Raw genomic sequence first — 23,216 nt, forward strand, 5'->3', positions numbered from 1 at the left:
TGCACAACATATTAGAAGCTTATGTCACACATCCCCCACTCTTCTAAACCACTTGAAGAAAAAGCCCTCTTTCTGACACTGTTTTGTTTACATAAAAACATATTTTTTTGCAAGAAAGTAAAGTTGAACCCCCAAACATTATATAATTTTTTTAAAGCAAAGGCACCTACAGATTAAAATGGTGGTGTTGCAAAAAAAATTTCCACACAGTATTTGCGCAGCGTTTTTTCAAAACGCATTTTTTGGGGAAAAAATACACTTTTTTTTATTTTAAAGCACTAAAACACACTTACTATTGCCCAAATTATTGATGAAATAAAAATTATGATTCTTAGGCCGAGTACATGGATACCAAACACGACATACTTTAAAATTGCGCACAAACGCACAGTGGCGACAAACTACATACATTTTTAAAAGCCTTTAAAAGCCTTTACAGGTTACCACATTAGATTTACAGAGTAGGTCTACTGCTAAAATGACTGCCCTCGATCTGCCCTTCGCGGTGATACCTCACATGCATGGTGCCAATTGCTGTTTACATATGACTCCAGACCGACGCCCTTGCCGTTCGTCTTTGCGCAAGAGCAAGGGGGGGACAGGGATGCTTTTTTTTATCTTTTTTATTTTTTTATATATTTATTTCGCTTTTTTTATTTTATTTGTTAACTGTTCCTTCCATTTATTTATTTTTTTTACCATTTTTATTGTTATCTCAGGGAATGTAAATATCCCTTATGATAGCAATAGTTAGTGACAGGTAGGGGTGCAACGGATCAAAAAACTCACGGTTCGGATCGTTCCTCGGATCAGGAGTCACGGATCGGATCATTTTTCGGATCAGCAAAAAAAAAATTTGCAGCCTCCATGTGCCTCAAATTGCCGCCTCCCTGTGCCCCAAATTGCCGCCTCACTGTGCCCCAAATTGCCGCCTCACTGTGCCCCAAATTGCCGCCTCACTGTGCCCCAAATTGCCGCCTCACTGTGCCCCAAATTGCCGCCTCACTGTGCCCCAAATTGCCGCCTCGCCAGGGTGGAAGAAGTGAGAGGGCAGCCAGCAGGGCTGGATTTCCTTTCCCTGCCACCCCAAGGCCAGGTTTTGCAATATACCCCCTCCCCACCAACCGAACCACCCCCCGGAGAATAGCAGTTGGATGGCAGGGGCGGCACGGTTAGTTCAAATATTTTTTTGTTTCTTCTTTTTTTTTTTTATTACATTATCACTTTTTTTTTTTTTTGTAGCTTGTCGTTTTTACTTTTTTAATTTTTGTATAATTTTCTTATTTTTAATATTTTTCTTCTTCTTTACTTTTTAATTACTTATTTTTTTATTAATTGAATTATTTCTTATTTTTTTTTACATTTAACTTTATTGCTATTACACAAGAGAAAACAATTCCCTGTGTCATAGCAATTGAAGGTGACAGGTTCTCTTTGTTAACCCTGTCAGCTCCAAAAACAGTCCTCACAGTTGAGATGGGAAGAGCATAGCTTACCCATCTCACTGTGTGCTATTTGCAGCAAGGACAGGAGACTCGTCAGCTGGGGGAGGAGGAACGAACGGACGGAAGGCAGCTGGAGGGGAGGGGGGGGGGGAACGGACGGACTGCAGCTGGAGGGGGGGGGGGAACGGACGGACGGGAGGGGGGGGTTATCAGAGCCAGCAGGGAGAAGTGTGGGGGGAACGGATGGACGGCAGCAGAACATTCTCTGCTAGAAACCAACTGAACTCACCGCCCGTATGTTTAAACGTCTCCACTCCTGCTCGTACACAGCCCCACCTCCTCCTAAGCCCACGCTGCAATAGACAAAACACATCAGCGCATTGGACACGCATTCTGTCTATCACAGCGTGGTTAGGAGCAGGCGGGCTGTGTGCAAACAGCGGAGACAATTTCAATGTGTTTTTTTTACCGCTTTGCTCTGCAGTCCCGCGGCACGCCACGGATCACGTGTGTGCCGATCCGAAGTCATTGATCCGTGCGGATCACGGATCAATGACGATCCGTTACACCCCTAGTGACAGGTACTCTTTTTTTTTTTTAAATGGGGTCTATTAGACCCTAGATCTTTCCTCTGCCCTCAAAGCATCTGACCACACCAAGATCGGTGTGATAAAATGCTTTCCCATATTCTCAATGGCGCCGTTTATATCTGGGGGGGGGGGGACATTCCCTCCCACTGAATGTAAAAGCAGTCTAGAGGCTAATTAGCCGCTAGGACTGCTTTTACATGAAAGCCGACCGCTGGCTGAAAAGAATGATACCAAGATGATGCCTAAACCCGCAGGCATCATTCTGGTATAACCATTCAAAGTCCTGCAACATACCAGTACGTTGATGGTTCTTGTTGGACATGTATTGTAATCTTTTTTTTTTTCATGCAGCCTGTTGGCTGAACAAAAAAAAGATTGATCGGTGGGTATGCCCACCATTAGAATACCTCCCTTCATCCACCCACTTCTAATGATGGGCATACATGCACCATTTATATATGCCGAAGCATGGGGGCATCCTCCCGCAAAAAAGTTATGCCGCGTACGGTCGGACTTTTCAATGCCGCGTACACACGGTCGGACTTTTCTATGCCGTGTACACATGGTCAGACTTTTCCACAGGAAAGCCTCCGTAGGAATGTCAACCGTATGTATGCGGCATTAGGAGCAAAATCGCTCCTCCGCCCCTGCTGCCCCCATGCTTCGGCATATATGCTCTTTTTTTTAACTGTGGTGGTGAAATCACCTCCTACAGCACTGGAGTCGCGGCTTTATATATCGTGGGAGAAAACGCTGTTGCTGTCAAGATAAATAAGTCCGCGCAACAGCTGAATGGCGTACCTGAAAACAGTAAAATAAATTACATACCTGAAAAGCAAGCATGAAAAAACATAACAACAATAAAACTTTGCAGAATAGAATACAGTAAAAAAGAGCAGAACAATAGAGAGAGAATAGAGAGGGAGAGAACAATAAAACGACAACTATTTTTGGTTTTTTTATTTTATATTTTTTTGTGTGTTTTTATTTTTTACTTTTTTTTTTTTTTTTTTTAACACTTTTTTTTGTAACTGTGAACTGTAACTTCAACTTTTCGGTTCCAGGTTTGGGTCTCTCAAAATGCGATGGCATCTTGGGAGACCCTGTGTGAGTGTGCCTAGCCTGTGAAATGTTTCACCCTACACTAATAATTAACGTGTGTGTGTGGAAGCGTTCAAAACATTCACCAATACAAAGACCAGGATTGCCAGGACATTTGGGACAAAAATAACGGGTGTCACGCCTAAATCCGCGCTTGGTACAGACACGACATTTTCTTTGGGGGGCTCGTTGGGTAGGGGTACTCTCGAGGACATAAGAAAAATGCCTCTCATGCAGTCGGCTTACTGCATTTGGTAGGAGATGGTGAGGTACAGTACCGCCTGGATACAGGAGTTCTGTGATGATATCCCTCTGGAATTGAAGGAAGGATTCATTCCGTCCTGAAGCTCTGTATACGACATGAGCATTCAGTAGAGCCAATTGAAATAAATGTAGAGACACTTTTTTGTACCAGCGTCTCGTCTTACGGGCAATATGATACGGCGCCATTAACTGGTCGTTGAGGTCCACCCCTCCCATGTTTTGGTTATATTCGTGGACACAGAGGGGTTTCTCCACAACACCAGTCGCCGTACGAATTTGGACTGTCGTGTCTGCGTGAAGGGTGGTAAGAACGAAAACATTCCTATTGTCCCGCCACTTCACAGCGAGCAAATTTTTACATCTGCAGCAGGCTCTCGCCCCCGGCCTAACACGGGCATCTACAAGCCGCTGGGGGAAGCCCCGGCGATTAGGTCGCACGGTGCCACATGCTCCAATCTGTTGATCAAATAAGTGGCTAAAAAGTGGCACGCTGCTGTAAAAATTGTCCACATACAAATGGTACCCCTTTCCGAATAAGGGTGACACCAAGTCCCAAACAATCTTGCCAGCGCTCCCCATGTAATCTGGGCATCCTTCCGGCTCTACCTGACTATCTTTTCCCTCGTAAACCCTAAAGCTCCATGTGTAGCCTGTGGCCCTGTCACAGAGCTTATAGAGCTTGACCCCGTATCTGGAACGCTTGCTGGGAAGGTACTGTTTGAAAGACAAGCGGCCAGCAAATTTAATCAGGGACTCATCAACGCATACAACCTGCTGGGGATTAAACAAGGCTGCAAAACGTTCGTTGAAATGGTTTACGAGGGGCCGAATTTTGTAGAGCCGGTCAAATTCAGGGTCTCCACGTGGACGACAAAGTGTATTGTCACTGAAATGCAGGAACCGCAGGATCGCCTCGTATCGTTTCCTGGCCATGTGAGCAGAGAAAATGTACATATGGTCAATGGGATGTGTGGACCAATACATCCGCAATGACGGAAATTTGTGTATGCCCATGTTGAGGGTAAGGCCCAGAAAGGTCTTAAATTCGGAAACCTCGAGAGGTTTCCATTGTTTGGCAAGGCGAGACTGGGGGTTAGCGGCGATGTAAGTACCAGCATATAAATTAGTCTGGTCCACAATAGATCTATAGAGATCTTCCGTGAAATACAGCGAATAAAAATCAAGTGACGTAAAGTTCGCTGTATCCACCTGAATACCGGGTTGGCCAGTGAATGGGGGAAGTACAGGTGCTGTAGAAGTGGTGGGGACCCAATCAGGATAGGCAAATTCTACAGGAAGGGCACTATGGGCACGACGGGCCTGTCTCTGTCTTCTTCTTGGTGGCAGCGGGACACTACTTGTGCTTGCCACATCGCCAGCTTCAACTGCACTTATGGGACTCGCCACGTCACCAAGTGTTACTGCAGTGCTGGATAAACGACCAGGGTGTACTAGGCCGCTGGTGCTTGCCAATTCACCAGAAGGAATAGCGGCGCTAGTACTGGATCTCTGCTCCATACGAGGGTCCTGCGGTTCTTGCTGCTCAACAACATCAGAATGGGATCGGGTACGCCTGGCCTTAGCAGGGACCTCAACTTCGTCGTGCGAGCTATCTGACATGGAGCCGCTGTCGTAAACGGGTTCGTATTCTGAGCCAGAATCTGTCAGATGCGTGACCTCCTCCTCTTCACTATCTGACATGCACATGAACGCCAAGGCCTGCTTATCATTGTACCTTCGGTTTGCCATTTTGGACTCTAAATTTAGTGGTACAATGGTAAGGATTCACAGGTAAAAAAAGCACCTGATCTGTAGAAAAGCAAACGTAGAAAACGCTTCAAAAAAAACTGTAAGCGATCGCAGGGATCAGGCCTGTCTCTGCGAACGCTGCAGTTATGTGTCTTGTGTTTTGTAAGTGACAGTGATCGATCGATACTGCACTTGGGTGGGTTGGGCTGGGCAGAGGGGGAAAACGCAGGTGCTAGCGGGTATCTGGGCTGATTCCGCTAACAATGCGTTTTTGGGTACCCTAAACTGCTGGGTACGCTAGTATAGATCTGATCAGATCAGGTATCGATTCGTTCAGATCCTATACCACTAAGGGGGGTGTATGCTTAGCGAGTGGGTGTAAGCGGTACTGGCTCTAACCTAACGCTGCCTGGGGCGACGCAGACCCTGACTGGCGCTAAAATTTAATTTATATCACCCGCCGGGTGATCAGGGGGTTAAACCTATTGGGTTATATACGGCGGGTGCTCTGATGCTATAAACAGCAAACTAACCAACCAGCGTCAACCGTAACACTTATACGGTGATCACTGGTGAAAGGGTTAACTAGGGGGCAATCAGGGGGTTAAAACCTTTATTCGGTAATATATGGGGGTACCTGACGCTTTCTAAAAACCTGGTGGCGAACCTAAAATAACTAAATAACTAACTGGCTAACCACGTCACCAGTGACACTTATACAGTGATCAGTGGTGAAAGGGTTAACTCTAGGGGCAATCAGGGGTTAAAACCTTTATTTATGGGGGTACCTAACGCTATATAAACCTGGCAGCGAACCTCAAAAAAACTAACTACCTAGCGGCAACAGTGACACTAATACAGCGATCAGAAACCGATCGCTTAGTGACACTGGCAATAGGGGTGAAAGGGTTAACTCTAGGGGCAATCAGGGGTTAAAACCTTTATTTATGGGGGTACCTAACGCTATATAAACCTGGCGGCGAACCTAAAAAAAAACTAACTGCCTAGCGGCAACAGTGACACTAATACAGCGATCAGAAACCGATCGCTTAGTGACACTGGCAATAGGGGTGAAAGGGTTAACTTTAGGGGCAATCAGGGGTTAAACCTTTATTGGGGGGGGGGTAGGGGGCTACCCTGGACCTAAAGGGGCCTAAACCTAACTGCCCTGACACTTTTTTCTGTCACACTGACACTAAAAGCAGTGATCAGAAAATAAATGATCACTGCAATCAGTGACACTGTGACAGGGGGTGATCTGGGGGTGCTGGGGGGGTGATCGGGGGGGGGTTATGTGCCTGTGTGCGCTGTGTCAGTGTGCTGTTGGTGCAACTCACAGTACTGACGTCTTCTCTCCTCTGGAACCGGACGAAAAGACCGCCAGAGGGGAGAAAACGTCACTTCCTCCCTGCCTGTGTTTACAGTTACACAGGCAGGGAGGGCTCAGCTGGAAGCTCATTCGCTGACGGAGATCGAGAGGGGACGGCTGGAAACCAATAGCCGCCCCCTCCTCCCGGACCTCCCGTACACCGTTCCCGGCCCTCGCATGTACCGGAGGGGGTCCCGATCGGACCCCCGAACCCAGGTAAGGCGGGGACGTACCTGTACGCCCATGTGCCTGTACGTGCCATATTGTGGACGTATATGTACATGCGGGGGTCGGGAACTGGTTAAGTAAAGAGTGTTTCTCCTTAAGGTAGAAAAGGTCCAACAACTTAGGACACTAGCACTAAACTGAGGACTCAGAGTGTGGTAGGGATATAGGGGAGGTGCCCAGGGGGTAAGAGTCTATAACGCATGGTCTATGAATATGCAGCCTGTGTCCTGTATGGCTGTAGATACACAATTATGGGTAATCAGGGCTAGGCTGAAATTTTGCATTAGAAGTGAAGGTGCCCTTATTACAGTGCATTGAAAAAGTATTCATACCCCTTGAAATGTTCCACATTTCATCATGTTACAACCAAAAACGTGTTTTATTGGGATTTTATGTGATAGACCAACACAAATTGGCACATAAATGTGAAGGGGAAAGGAAAATGAGAAATTGTTTTCAAATTTTGTTTACAAATAAATATGTGAAAAATGTGGCGTGCATTTGTATTCAGCCCCCCTGAGTCAATACTTTGTAGAACCACCTTTCGCTGCAATTACAGCTGCAAGTCTTTTGGGGTATATCTCTACCAGATATGCACATCTAGAGAGTGACATTTTGCCCATTCTCCTTTGCAAAATAGCTTAAAGGGTCACTAAAGGAAAACATTTTTTTAGCTGAAATGACTGTTTACAGGACATAGAGACATAATAGTTAACTGATTCCTTTTAAAAATGATTAAAAAATAGATAAAAAAAACAATCATATAATGTGCCTGCAGTGTAGTTTCGTTTTTGCTGTTGTTTGCTGGTTCTCTGATGTACAGAGAGCCACTAGAGGGCAGTCAGCCAATAGAGAGCAGTGATACTTTGTCTAAAACTCCTCAGCACCAATCCAGTTTCGTTTTACACACCTCCTTGATTAGTGACCACCGTGAGAAATCTCCCAGTACTGTGGTTATCAGGAAACAGGCAACCAGGAAGTGTCCAGAACAGAGAGGATTTACAGCAACATGAAAGCAAAAACGAACAATGAGGACATGAAACCAGGACTGCAGTAAGGTAAAGGAAGCTATTTAGCTAAAAAAAAAAATTCCTTTAGTGACCCTTTAAGCTCTGTCAGATAGGAAAGGAGGGCATCTGTGAACAGCAATTTTCAAGTCTTTACACAGATTCTCAATGGGATTTAGGTCTGGACTTTGACTGGGCCATTCTAACACATGACTATGCTTTGATCTAAACCATCCAATTGTATCTCTGGCTATATTTTGTATTTTCCTTCTGGAAGGTGAACCTCCACCCTAGTTTTAATTCTTTTGCAGACTAACAGTTTTTTTTCTAAAATTGCTCTGTATTTGGCTCCATCCATCTTTCCATTAACTCTGACCAGCTTCCCCGTCCCTGCTAAAGGAAAGCATCCCCACAACATGAAGCTGCCACCACCACGTTTCACAGTTGGTATAATGTATTCAGGGTGATGTGCAGTGTTAGTTTTCTACCACACATAGCATTTTGCTTTTAGGTCAAAAAGCTTAATTTTGGTCTCATCTGACCAGAGCCCCTTCTTCCACATGCTTGCTGTGTCCCCCACATGGCTTCTCGCAAACTGCAGACAGGACTTCTTATGGCTTTCTTTTTGCCACTCTTACATAAATGCCAGATTTGTAGTGTGCACGACTAATAATTGTGCTGTGGACAGATTCTACCACCTGAGCTATGGATCTCTGCAGCTCCTCCAGCATTACCACGGGCCTCTTGGTTGCTTCCCTGATTAATTCTCTCTGTGCCCGACCTGTCAGTTTAGGTGGCCGACCATGTCTAGGTAGGTTTGCAGTTGTGTCACACTCTTTCTATTTTTGAATGATGGATTGAACAGTGCTCCGTGAGATGTTCAAAGCATGGGATATTTTTTTTATAACCTAACCTTGCATTAAACTTCTCCACAACGTTATTCCTGACCTGCCTGGTGTGTTCCTGGGCCTTCATGATGGTGTTTGTTCACTAAGATTTTCTAACAAACCTCTGAGGGCTTTACAGAACAGCTGTGTTTATACTGAGATTAAATTACACACAAGTGGACTCTATTTACTAATTATGTGACTTCTGAAGGCAATCGGTTCCACTAGATTTTAGTTAGGGGTATCAGCGTAAAGGGGGCTGAATACAAATGCATGTCACACTTTGATATATATTTGTAAAAAAATTGGAAAACCATTTATCATGTTCCTTCCACTTCACAATTATGTGTCACTTTATGTTGGTCTATCACATAACATCACAATAAAATACATTTACGTTTATTGTTGTAACATAACAAAATGTAAAGAATTTTAAGTGGCATGAATAGTTTTTTCAGGGCACAGCACATGGAGGCCATTGGTGATCAACATAGTCTTAACATAAAAATGATCCCTACTTTGTAAGCAAGAATGGTTTTAACAAATTAACCTGAGGTTGGCCACTTTCTCTCCCCAAGTCTTAATTCCACACAACTTACCTGGAAAAACACTTCCAGCTGTAAAATCTACATCTTTATCAAATTTAACAGAAACAAAGACTGGTTTATCAGGGTCTGGCATTACTTTAACTTTGACTGGTTGACTTTCCAGAATACTTTTGTGATACGATGCTTTACATTGCAAGGAATAAACAGCCCTAAAGAAAAAAAAAGAAAGACCATAAAACATTATTATATATTATTTTGAAAAAAAAAGTGACAAAATGTACCAGCTACTAGTACAAAATTCTCCAGAACAAAAAATACTGAATTGTAGCATGAATGACAAAGTGAATTTCCAGCCCAATAATTTTTGTTTTGGATAAAGTGATAAAGAATCAGAACCTTATTGCTGTCCCAGTGACAACGGTTTCACCAGGCAGGAAGTAAGGGAAGAAACAAAAAACTTGTGCACAATCTCACAAGAACCGTCCAGAATAAAAACAAGTGAAATTTCTTTTTTGTGAACTGAAGCCAGACAGAGAGGCAGAATAATAATGGAGAGAGAGAGAGGAGGGGGGAGAGAGAGAGGGGGAGAGAGAGTGAGAGAGAGAGACACACGTCTATGATAGGTTTAAACAGTAGTTTGTGAAGCACAGGCAGAACCAGATTCAGACCTATGGCGTTACAGTGGAATGAACATAAGGAGCTACATGGAAGACTCCCTATATAAAAATCGTAACCACTTGCTGCCCAAGACAATTCTGACACTTCTCACATACATGTAAAAAAAATAAAAGAGAAAAATGTAAAAAAAATTTTTTTTGCTAGACATCTACTTAGAACCTTCATACATTTTCTTTTTTAAAAGCAAAGACCCTGGAAAATAATAGTATAGGTTACAATTTAATTAATTAATGCCACACGATTTTTGAGTAGCGGTTTATCAAATGCAAATTTTCAGGAAAAAAAATACACAATAACCAATTTTCTGGGAAAATAAAAGATTAAGTTGTGATGAGTTAATAGATACCAAACATGTCACACTTTAAAATTGTGCATGTGTGTGGAATGGTGACAAACTACAGTACATTCAATTAAAGGTTCCTTGCAGGATAAAAGTGGTGGTGGGTACAAAGATTATCACCCTACGAGTCTGAGTAGAATAGAATAATGTCATCATCCATTGATTTTATGGGATACAATGTATTGTTGGACCCGGAGGCCAGGAGATCCACATCCTGCATCCACCACCTGCAACAGAGGTTCTAAAACACCTCCAGGTGTAGAATAGAGACCTGGTATGTTCGCTGAGGAAATCTATCTGCTAACTGTCAATGTCTGAATGTACCGAGCAGACAATACTGAAACTAAAAACTCTGCCCAGAATCCAATCGATCCTACTTGATGCTGGAAAATTCTGGTTCCTCCGTAAAAGTTGATGCATGCTACCACCATGCCAGTGTTTGACTAAAACCCAGATCAGATGACCTTCCAAAACAATTGAACGGTGTAGAAAAAGTCAAATCACTCAAAGTTAACAGGACATTATTCGGGTGATGAGACTCCTCCAGCGACCAAGTCAACTGCACCAATAGGGTGCTCATAACTCCTTTCCAGCCAGACATCTATTGAGAGAATATTCTGGAAGACGAGATGAAAGGACCTCCCGGGGTCCAGAGCCAGAATCCTGAGCCACCAGACCAGCGACAGCCTGGTCCTTGGTGCCAAACAAACTGGTCTGTCCAGGGTCTTAATTGACTTGTCTCACAACAAAACATTGTGATGTAAACATCTGGCTGGAAACTGGGCAAATGGGAGACTACCAACAAGCCCAAGACTCTCATGCAAAAAACTTAATAAATAATTCCTGGACTGAAAAGCTAGAATTGGATCAGAGATCCAGATCTTCATACTCCAAATGATGAGTACGTCCCAGCAGCAATTTCTGAGGGTTCAGGATCTACCAAAACTTTAAAACCCCTTTCACACTGGGGTGTTTTTCAGGTGCTTTAGCGTTAAAAAAAGCGCCTGAATGAAGCCTCAAATGCAATCCCAATGTGAAAGCCCGAGTGAGCCCTTTCGCCCTGCCAGCGCCTGAAAAACGTTGATAAAGCGCCGCTAAAACTAGCAGTGCTTTATCTGCATTTTTCGTGCGCTAGCAGGGCGCTTTTAAACCCCTGCTAGTGGCCGAATAAAGGGTTTAAATTTGCCCACAAAGCGCCGATGCCAAGGCGCTTTGCAGGTGCTTTCCATTGATTTAAATGGGAAGGGGCGCTTTAAAAGCGCTGCAAAGAAGCTGCTTGCAGGAGAGCGCATGCGCGGCACTGAGCAAGATGGCGGCTTGAAGCTTTAGCTCCGTGCACCGCGGGACTTATTTAACTCCAAGGGGGCTATATTCTGCACTTTCCCCGTTTTCATCTGCTCCCCCCGACGCCGGAGACGTCTGTGCATGCCGTCGTCCAAGAAGAAACAATCCGGGAGCCGCTCGCAGACCTCGCTGACTCACTACCTTCTCCGCGCCAGGGAACAGGGCAGCATGGCGAAAAACGGCGCGGGGGCCCCGCCGCTCTCTCCAGCTCCGTCCTCGGCTTCTGACTCACTGGGATCCCTCAATCCGATCGGAGGTGGGGGTGAGTACTCGCATGCTCTGTCCAAGGCAGATCTGGACTCTAGTCTGGAGGCCATGTATGCCCGGCTGGCAACGAAATTCCAGACAGAGCTTCACAAGACCTCCCATACTCTGTCGCAGGAGATAGCTGCTTTGGGGGCCAGGACGGATTTATTGGAAAATAAACATGATGAGCTGTCCCTGGCCTATAATGATTTGAGCAGAGAGCATGAATCCCTGCAGGAAGCCTTTTCCCTAATGCAATCCCAAATTGAGGACCTTGACAATAGAAACAGACGCCATAATTTGAGGCTGAGAGGTGTCCCTGAGGCCATCACTGATTTGATCCCAGCAGCCATTAAGATTTTCAAATCACTTCTCCCAGACAAGGATGCCTCTGAATTCACGTGTGATCGGATTCACAGGGCCCTGAGACCAAAACCCCCTGCAGATAAACCTCCCAGGGACATTGTATTATGCATGAAGGACTTTCTTGTCAAAGAGGAGGTACTCAGGTCCGCCCGCAACACCCCTAGAATCACCCTGGACAATTATGTCATCCAAATTTACCCTGACATCTCCCCTGCAACCTTGGACAGAAGGCGTGCCATGAAGGAAATCACAGGCCCCCTCCAAGCTGCCAGGATTCGCTACCGCTGGGGTTTCCCCTTTAAGTTACAGATTCCTCATAATGGCTCCACTTATACAGCCACTAACATCGCAGAAGGTCAAGAGATTCTTGTGAAGTTGGGCCTCTTGGATGCTGCGGCCCTACGCAGACCCCCTCTGACCCCCAGACCATCGCAGATTTGGCATACACCCCCCAACAGGCGAGACAGACGGAGGATTCGATATGAAGAGGCCTCCCCGCGGATCGGGTAGCTGTTTTGGTGGGGTTTTTTTGCCGTTTTTTTTTTTTCTTATTGTGGCTTACAAAAGGCTCCCTCATAGTCTTGGACGACGATGACAATCACTTTTTTATATTCTTCAGTCTCATCACACTTCGCTACTTCTCCCTTGGTGCCGCGCACTGTGGCTCACCCCAGCAATGCTGAGCTCTCCTCACCCTGCTCCTCAGGAGGATGGTGCTGTTTGCCCCTTTTTTAGTTTGGGCTTTTATTTTGGTTTTGAGCTCATGCTGGGTCCGAGGCCTTTGTGCCTCAGTGTTTTGTATCTCTTTTCAGGACTCAGAAGATTCCCTGATCCAATGTCTTTTTTTTGTTTTAAACTTTATTTTTTACTCTTTATTTTTATGATGTTTTTTGACTCTGTTTTTTTCATTTAAACATATTCTATGGCTTTGGTTCTTCTCTAAGATGTGCAAATATGGTTCCAGGTGTCATATGTCTCATGTAGTTACAGGTCCTTTGATGATGGGTGTGTTGGTGCCCCTCTTCCAGGGCGTGGGTTGGCTGGCTCCCCAATTTGACCTATGATTAACTTCATTTCACATAATGTGAAGGGGTTCAATTCCCCCTCTAAGAGAAAGAAGGCCTTTTCTCAATATAAACAACTAAAGGCTCAGGTACTCCTATTGCAGGAGACTCATTTTGCCCACTCCTCTCACCCGAATTACTTCAATAGGGCCTTTTCTCAGTCTTTCTATACTCTTCACTCCTCCAAGAGTAGGGGCGCAGCCATATTTTTGCATAATTCGTTCCCCATTGATGTTCAGAGGGTATATAAAGACAAAGAGAGTCGTTTTGTGATAATTAAAGGAGTTGTTTGTAATAGGGAACTTACTATTGCTAGTATTTACGCCCCAAATGAATCCCCAGCCTCTTTTTTCTCATTTTTTTTTGACATTTTGAATAAGTTTCTTTCGCCTCATATGTTGATAGGAGGGGATTTTAACTTGGTTGCCAACCCTGCCCTGGACAGGTCATCTGGTACTGTGAGCTCAGGGGCCTTTTCCAAGTCTCTGACTAGAGGCCTGAGGGAATTTCAGCTGGTGGACTCTTGGAGGGCGCACAATGTGGGGGTTAGGGAATACACGTTCTATTCCCACCCACATGACAGCTACTCAAGATTGGACTATGTATTTTCCACTCCAGTTCTTTTGGCTAACTCGAGGGACTCCTCTGTGCATAGTTGTGTCTGGTCTGATCATAATATTGTATCCTTCTCCACTGATTTTATCTCACAGACCCCCTCCTCCTATACATGGAGAATTAATGAGGCCCTTCTTTCGGATCATGTGGTGGAGTCTGAGATGTCGCAGGCCATAGATGGTTATTTTGCCCTTAATGCTATCCCTGAGACTCCCGTCTCCACGGTTTGGGTTGCGCATAAAGCAGTGCTGAGAGGCAAATTTATTAGTTTGGCGGCAGCCCGTAATAAACAAAATAAATGTGACATTCTCAGACTAACTACTGAACTGGATAAACTATATAAAAATGCCTCAGCTCTAACATTAGAGTCCACTAGACGGACTATAGATCAAAAGCGTCTAGAGTTGGATGCTCTTCTTTCGGCGAAAGTGGAGAAGGCACTGAGATGGTCCAGAGCCAGGTTTCTTCTGCATAGTAATGCAGCATCCACGATGTTCGCCAGGAAGCTTAATCAGTCCCTCCGTCCCCCTCATGTATACAAACTTAGGTCTCCCTCTGGACATTTGACTTCACACCCTCAGGAAGTGCTAGATATTTTCAAAGACTATTATTCCTCCCTGTTAGAGGCCCCCAAAGTTCAGCCTTCTCAAGCTTCCAAGGATAAATTTGAAGATGTCCCCCTCCCGTCCCTGTCTAGGTCCCAATCTGATAGACTTAATGTGCCCATCTCGATTTCAGAGGTCCTGGCGGTTATCAAAAGTCTGAAGAATGGCTCCTCCCCTGGACCCGATGGCTTTTCAGCTGTTTATTATAAAAAGTTTGCCCCCCAATTGGCCCCTAAATTGGTTGGATTATTTAATTCTGTTCTCCAGGGTGGGTCATTTCCTGAAGAGATGCTTTTAGCCAACATGTCCCTTATACCCAAACCCAACAAGGACCATTCCCTACCCCAAAACTTTAGACCAATTTCGGTGATGAATAATGATTTAAAAAATTTTAGTAGGATCCTAGCTGATAGGCTCGGTAGTGTAATTTCCTCCTTGATCTCCCCTTTCCAATCAGGTTTTATCCCTCATAGGTTTATTACGGATAATATCCGCTTAGCAGCGGATGTGATACAAGATGCAAACTTATTTTCTCGAAAATTATTCCTACTAGGGTTAGATATTAACAAAGCATTCGACAGTGTGTCTTGGAGCTATGTGTCTCACCTGCTTCAGAGGTATGGTATTGGGGGGGAGTTTCTGCACTCATTTCACGCACTTTATCGGAATCCCAGTACACGAGTTAGGATCCCGGGCTGTAGTTCTGGTTTTTTCAAGCTAGGTAGGGGGACAAGGCAGGGCTGCCCCCTGTCGCCACTCATTTTTGCCCTAGCGATTGAGCCACTGGCCTTTGCAATTCTTAGGCACCCTGATATTGCAGGCTACAGTAAATCTGATTCTGTGTACAAATTGTGCATGTATGTAGATGATGTGCTTTTATTCCTTACCAACCCCTTAGTTTCTTTACCCAATCTTTTGGATACCCTTTCCTCTTTCGCTGAGGTTTCCGGCCTAGCAGTGAATGTTAACAAATCAGTGGCTCTCCCTGTAGGCTTCCCTCCTGCTGAACTAGAGAACCTCAGGAGGTCCTTTAAGTTTCATTGGGCAGTTTCAGACATCTCCTATTTTAGGTATCAGATTACCCGCGATTATGCACAAGTTTTTCTCCCTCATTACCTCCCATTCGTGCGCCTCAATTGCAGCAGCTTCTAAATCCTGGTCAAAATAACAGGAGGTATCATTCTTGGGTAGGATTACGGCAAGTAAGCTGACATTCTTAACCAAGCTGATGTACCTTTTTAGGGCCCTTCCAGTGGGTTTATCAAAAACTTTTCTCCTGAAACTACAATCTCATTTGAACAAAATTATTGGAACGACAAGCCTTCAAGGTTTTCTAGACAAGTGCTTTATAGTCCATACAGGATGGGTGGTCTGGGGAGTCCCGCAGCTTTGGCTGTATTTCATGGCTAGCAGGCCTTTCTCAAGTAGCACAGTGGAACATCAGACGCCCTCTAGAGTCCCCTGGGTTCGTTTCGAGGCTGACTCAGTTAAACCTTTTTATTTACCCAGCATTTTATGGTCCTCAAAGTCATATTCTGCGTCACTAAAGGAAAAAAACAAATTGTATCTCAGGAGCTGGGGTTGTGGAGGAAGGTTTGGCTCCCGGTATGGCACTTATTTCTAGGTTCCCCTCCTGGGGCCTCCTTTTTGGGGCGACCCTAGATTTCACCTGGCCTTTCACTCACCCTCTAGTTTCGGATGGTGGGTTAGCTGTGATCTCACATAATTTGGCGGACCTGCAACATGATGGTGGATTCATTTCCTTCTCTATTCTTAGGGAATTGAAAGATATCCCCTTGAGGGAGTTCTATAAGGTATTTGCAGGATCCGTCATTTCTTTCAAACACATTACGCAGCTGTACCCTCTGACACTAACACGGTGTTTGAGACGCTATGTTCAACCTCCCCTAGACAGAAGGGTCTCATCTCGGTACTGTACCGCTCTATGGGGAGGTGGGGGAGGGCGATTTGGTTTTGAAGCACATGGCCCAGTGGGATCAGGAGTTGGGCCTCGAATATGACTACAAGGATGGGAGACATGCTGGCAAGAACATGAGGAAATGTTCTGTCTCTCTTTCAGTTAGGGAGACAGCAGTGAAATTGTTCACACAATGGTACCTCACCCCTCTCCGTTTGAGTAAAATTTTTCCTCAGAGTTCCCCCTTATGCTTTCGCGGATGTCCCCATCAGGGTTCTTTCTTGCATTTGTTTTGGGAATGTGAAAAGTTGCGCCCAACCTGGGGGGGGGTCTTGGTCTTGATGGATAAGTTGGCTGGGGGAGGCATGGCTCTGACACACACTCACTGTTTGCTGTTCGAGAGTATCCCCGATACTCCTAAACCCCTGATGCAGGCTGCTACACACTATCTGTGTGGCAGTTCAGTGGACAATTGCGCTCCACTGGAAGTCCAGTGTGGTTCCTCTGGCACAGATAGTAGCTAGGGTGGATCAGATTATGCTCACAGAGAAGATTCATCACACTCTTAGAGACACTATGCATCTTCATGATGCTAAATGGAGCCCTTGGTTCTTACATCGTATAATGGAACAGTCATAGACTAATTTAAGTATATGGTTTATTAGAGAAGAACTATCTCGATCTCGTTCAGATGATAAGATTTCATGTGATTCGTTATGATTTTTGTGTCTTTTATTTTTTGTCATCTTTTTTGATTTGTTTTTTACTTTTCTTTGGCTTTTCCACGTTAACCTGGTTGACCCTTGGCTAAAGGCTTTCCTTATGACACTTATGACAGATGATGGTTACGAGTTCAAATTAACTGTCTTCGTGGATATGATGTCTCTGTTCTAATTGATGATCACAGAGGGCCTTTCCTCTGACTGTTTTATGTTGGGATATGCCTTATCGGAATGTTCATGCTTATAACCAACCTTGTTGGATGTATTTTGTATTTTGTCTTCTTCAAAATAAAAATCTTTTCAGTAAAAAAAAAAAAAGCTGCTTGCAGGACTTTTGACGCCCTGCAAGCGCAGCGCCTCAGTGTGAAAGCACTTAGGCTTTCATATTGGGATTGAAGCTGCGGCTTTCTTCAGACGCTTTACAGGCGCTATTTTTATAAAGCTCTTGAAAAACTCCCGTGTGAAAGGGTTCCTAAAGCGCCGCAAAGAAGCCGCTTGCCAGACTTTTTTGGACGCCCTTTCAGCGCAGCGCCACAGTGTGAAAGCACTTGGGCTTTCACATTGGGATTGCAGATGCAGCTTCCTTCAGGTGCTTTACAGGTGCTTTTTTTTTAAAGCTAAAGCGCCTGAAAAACGCCAGTGTTTAAGGGTCTAAGTGACAGTCAAGGTTCCGACAGAACCTGCCCCGATTGTTCTCTCAACAGTAGGTCTTCAATGTATCCTAATATAGGGATCCAACAGGGCTAATCCTGAGAACCAGAACCCTGGTGGACAGCTAAGGTGTAGAAGCGGCTGAAGGGCCACAAACTGGTAATGTAGGGACGTTCCAAGATGGTTGTTACATGCTGCTGCTGAGCATGAGCATTGAAGTCACTTCCAGTTTCTGGAAATTATGTATTTCTAGGTCAAACATGGTGGGGGATCCAGTAGAGGGCAACAACTTACAGTATGTTGGTTGTTTCTTTTTATACGTATACGTTCTATTGGACCGTGGACTCCTTGATCATCATGCAGTTTTCCGCCCATCCTTAATTTCCTGTCTTTAGCCATTTATAAGGGGTACTTGCAGGGGCCTGGCTGTCTGCGCTTCTCCCTTACTGGAAGGATGCTGACTGTAATGCCCCCCTGGTGTCTTTAACCACCTTAGCTCCTGAAGGTTTTACCCCCCTGTATGACCTGGCCATTTTTTTCTATTCAGCACTGTGCTCATTGTCATGCAACACTGTATCCAAATGAAATGTTTTATATATTTTGTTTCACACAAGTAGTTTATTCTTTGGTGGTATTTGTACACCACTGGGTTTTAATTTTTTTGCTATATAAATGAAAAAAGACTGACAATTTTGAGGAAGAAAAAAAAAAAAAAGATATGTTCTACTTTACGTTATAAAACATATGCAATGAAATTAAATTTCTTCATAAACTTAAGCCAAAATGTATTCTGCTACATGTCTTTGGTTAAAAAATATATCTCAATAAGTGTATATTAATTGGTTTTGTTAAATTTGAGGCATCTACAAACTGGTAAATATATTTGAAAATGTATCAATCCTGGTGTACTGATGGCCCATCTGGTCTCTTAAGGCCAATAAAGTGTCAGGAAAATTTGGGGAAACACAGCTGTTGTGAATTAAATTCATTCATAACAGCTTTGTTGATGTGATCGTGATCCCCTGTGTTCAGTGGAAACAGCGGTCGCGTCAAAGGGTGTGTAGTGCACCGCTAACTCAGAACAGGCTGGATGGCGTACATTTATGTAATCCAGCCTGCCCATGTCGGCCACCCGCAGTAAATGTATTGTGGGCGGTCGGCAACTGGTAAGGTTAATTTATGTTATTAATATGTTTTTGGCTCTTGGCATTGAATATTACATATACAGGCATACCCCGCTTTAAGTACACTCACTTTACATACACTCGCGAGTAAGGACATACCTATGAGTGTATGTAAAGTGTCTCTCAAGCTAAAGCTGCAGCTGAGTAATCCGTGCATGGATAGTTCAGATTCCCTGCTACTTGGAAAAGCACTCCCTGACACCCCCACTACAGTCCCTGACACCCCTACTATAGTCCCTGACACCCCTCTACAGCCCCTGACACCCCAGAAGTGAAGAAAGGTATTGCTTCATTTTAAGTACATTTTCGTTTTACATACATGCTCTGGTCCCATTGTGTACTTAAAAGTGGGGTATGCCTGTATTTATTTATTTTTATATCAGATGTTTGCTGCCCCTGGAATCTCTGCATTCACTTTTGTCCCTTGCCTCATTGTGACCCTATCATCATGGGACCACACTGAGTTGTTGTTTTTCACTATATCCTGTAGGTAATAGGCTACATATCTCTCATACACACTTACTTTCTGTAAGTGTTGATGTTATTTTTTTGATACATGAAGTAATTTCTCTTTTACATGGCAGTATTGTATACATTATGGTTTCCTTTATTTGAAGCTTATTCATTTTTGTCAAGTTAGTTCTAGCTTATGTCCCTGATGAAGATGCGCGAAACGCTTTGGGCAAAATGGATACACTACATATATATGATCAATATTGTATTTTGGTCAGAAGAGTATGATTTTCCTTCTATGCTTAGCCTACACCAGATATTGTATCTGTTGTTTTAACTGGTTGCACGACAAAAATGTCCCAGACAGACAGACTATGTTGGGATCAGGCTCTGTGGCGGCCAAACCATCTCTTTCAGGACTCCTTGTTCTGTACTCTGAAGATAGTTCCTAATGACATTGGCTGTATGTTTTGGTTGTTCTGCTGTAGAATATATTTAGGGACAATCACATACCTCCCTGATGGTATGGCCTGATGGGTAAGTATTGGTAAAAAGATGAGGGATGGACAGCCGCACTCCAAACCAAACAGGTTGTCTTTATTCAAATCAACAGCAAGAACACAGCAGATCACAGCAATAGGAACAGGAGAATACCGACGTTTCGCACTGGCTTCAGTGCTTATTCATGGCTCATTGTTGAGGACCATAGATGCAGTGGTCAGCCAAGGAAACTTAATGCAGCAAATGAAAGACACAAGGAACAAGGGGTGGGAACAAGGTTAAAAAACATGAAAACATAGCCGATGAGTCAAAATTTTAAATTGTCTACTGTAGCAGGGGGCAGTTTGTTCACCGAAGGGCTGGAGAGAAGTACAATAATGCAGGCACCAGTAAAGCATGGTGGAGGTTCCTTGCTGGTATGAGGTTGCATTTCTGCAAATTAAGTTGGAGATTTGGTCAGGATCAATGATGTCCTCAATGCTGAGAAATACAGACAGATACTTATCCATCATGCCATTCCATCAGGGAGTCATGTGAATGGCCCAATATTTATTCTGCAGCAAGACAACAACCCCAAACACACATCCAATGTTATTAAGAACTATCTTCAGGGTAAAGAAGAACAAGGAATCCCAGAAGTGATGGTTTGGTCCTCACAGAGCCCTGATCTAAACATCAGTCTGCCTGGGAGTACATGGAGACAGAGGGATTTGAGGCAGCCTACATCCACAGGAGATCTGTGGCTGATTCTCCAAGATGTCTAGAACACTTCTATTTCTGAAAGCATTCTTAATTTACATTTCTTTTTCACACCTAACTTTTACACACTACCGTGTATGTATATGCGATAGTGTATAACATATAAGAAAACATGCAAAAAAAAAAAAAAAAGAGTGAAAAATATAAAATAGATCATGTACAGCTGAGTCCCATGAAGAGGAGGTGAATTGAAACAGACGTCTCTCACCAGCAGCCTCAGATAGTATACACCAGGAGTTGGTCAGGGCGTGGTGTTTTAAAAAGCCTTATGCCGCGTACGCACGATTATTTTTCGGCATGAAAAAAACGTTATTTTTCAAAAATGTCATTTAAAATGATCGTGTGTGGGCTTCACATCATTTTTCAGGTTCTGAAAAACGAAAAAAATAAATAAATTCGAACATGCTGCATTTTTTAACGCCGTTTTAAACCAGTGGTTCTCAACCTTTCTAGTGCCCTGACCCCTAGCGTGGGTTGTTAGCACCCAAGGCGAGACAAGTAATTTGCACCCCTAACCCACGGACATTTAGCGCTCCCCAAGTCCCAACTCGTACAGTATTAAAACCCCTTGTGGTACATTTTAGGATGTACCACTCTTTTTCCTAATTTCTTTCCCTTTTATTTCTCTCTATCCTAATTTCTTGTTTTTTTCCCCCCATTCCTCTCTAGCCGTCTTTCTTGTTTTCTCTCTTAAGCCTCGTACACACGACCGGTTTTCCTGCCAGGAAAACTGCCAAGATAGCTTTTGGCCGGAAAAACCGGCCGTGTGTATGCTTCCTCACAGTTTTCCCAACAGGAAAACGGCTGGAAATCCTGGCGGGAAAATAGAGAACCTCCTTTTTTTAACCAGCAGTTTTAAACCCAGCAGTTTTCCTATGGGGAAACCTCTCGTGTGTACACAGGGAAAGTTACCGAACAGGTTCTCCATTTTCCCGTAGGGACTTTATACCATCGGGAATCCCGTCATGTGTACAGGGCTTTATTCTTTCTCTCCCTTTTTCTTTGTCCCTCCCCATCTTTTCCTCTCCCTTCCATGTAGTCTCTATTTTTATTCCTTCTATTACTCCTTGGTGGGAGTAGGGGGAATGGGATGAGTAGCAGTGCTGGGAGTAGTTCTGATCAGCCAACTTAGGTGCTCTTGATCAAGGTCATCTGTGTCTCCGGCTTCACTGTCTCAGACTTTGTGGTGTCTCGCAGCAGTGACACCTAGGCCGAAATCAGGAGATATTGTCTACTTTAGCCCCTATCAATTCACATTCCTCACCAGTCAGCTGACCTCTAGTCTCTGCCCCTCAGCCATGCCATGAACTGAATGGGTGGCTGCAAAGAGGCTGAGTGGGCGGCCACGGGCTACAGGAACAGCCCAGCTGGGCGGACGAGAAAAGGCTGGTGAGAGTGGTGTGGGCTTCAGGAACTACCCAGGATTCTGTGACCCCTGGCAAATCATCATTCGACCCCCGAGGGGGTCCCGACCCCCAGGTTGAGAACCACCGTTTTAAACGATGTCGTTCTAAGGGTTGTAAAAAATTATCGTGTGGGGGCTAAAACGACGTAAAAAACCCACGCATGCTCAGAAGCAAGTTATGAGACAGGAGCGCTCGTTCTGGTAAAACTACAGTTCATAACGCTGTAACAGACAAAAAAGCGTGAATCGTCTTTTACTAACACGGAATCAGCTAAAGCAGCCCAAAGGCGAATGAAACTTCCCCTTTATAGTGCCGTTGTACGTGTTCTACGTCACCGCGCTTTGCTAGATCATTTTTTTTTAAACGATGGTGTGTAGGCAACATCGTTTTAATGATGAAGTTGGGAAAATGTTTTTTCGACATGCTGAAAAATGATTGTGTGTACGCGGCATTAGAACTGGAGTATATAGAGAGACAAAAGACTCCCCATAGTGTGATATTGTCTCTTCTTTGCAGTTAATTAGCAATAATGCATATACACAGGATAGCAAAGTTCAAGCTGAGAACATGTTTTAATCCAAACACTTCCTCAAAATCCAGACAGCGATCGCGCATGCGCAGTAGCGTGTGTATGTATTCGTCCCTTTTTCTTCCCTCTTTTTTGCACGTTTTCTTATATGCAATACAAGATCGCACATATGTTTTAGTTTCATCATTTCACATTGTAAATTAATGCACATACTGCACTTTATTATATATTTGGATGTACGCACATCACATGTGTTTTGCTATTCGCTTGAATTGCACTCCTTTGCCTTAGCGCTGCACTTTATTTAACCACTTGCCGACTGCCGCATGTATATGTACGTCCCTGCCTTTCCCCGGATCGGGGGTCCGATCGGAATCCCGCAGGGAGCGATCCGGGACGACGGCGCAGCTATTCGTTTATAGCCGCTCCGTTGCGATCGCTCCCCGGAGCTGAAGAACGGGGAGAGCCGTATATAAACACGGCTTCCCCGTGCTTCACTGTGGCGGCTGCATCGATCGAGTGATCCCTTTTAAAGGGAGACTCGATCGATGATGTCAGTCCTACAGCCACACCCCCCCCCCCTACAGTTGTAAACACACACACTAGGTGAACACGAACTCCTACAGCGCCACCTGTGGTTAACTCCC

The 23,216-nt window shown here is 44.4% G+C and overlaps 1 protein-coding gene across 1 annotated transcript in view; it reads right to left on the reverse strand.

Annotated features, from left to right (window-relative positions):
• The window catches only part of SMCHD1 (structural maintenance of chromosomes flexible hinge domain containing 1), a 504,574-nt gene that overhangs the window by 209,306 nt on the left and 272,052 nt on the right, over window positions 1–23,216 (reverse strand). The window contains exon 32 of the mRNA XM_040354031.1: window positions 9,236–9,397. Within this exon, the coding sequence (XP_040209965.1) occupies window positions 9,236–9,397 (162 nt within the window). The remainder of the gene's footprint in view (window positions 1–9,235; window positions 9,398–23,216) is intronic.

The sequence above is a fragment of the Rana temporaria genome, chromosome 5 (assembly GCF_905171775.1).
Source record: "Rana temporaria chromosome 5, aRanTem1.1, whole genome shotgun sequence".
In the NCBI taxonomy this organism is placed as follows: domain Eukaryota; kingdom Metazoa; phylum Chordata; class Amphibia; order Anura; family Ranidae; genus Rana; species Rana temporaria.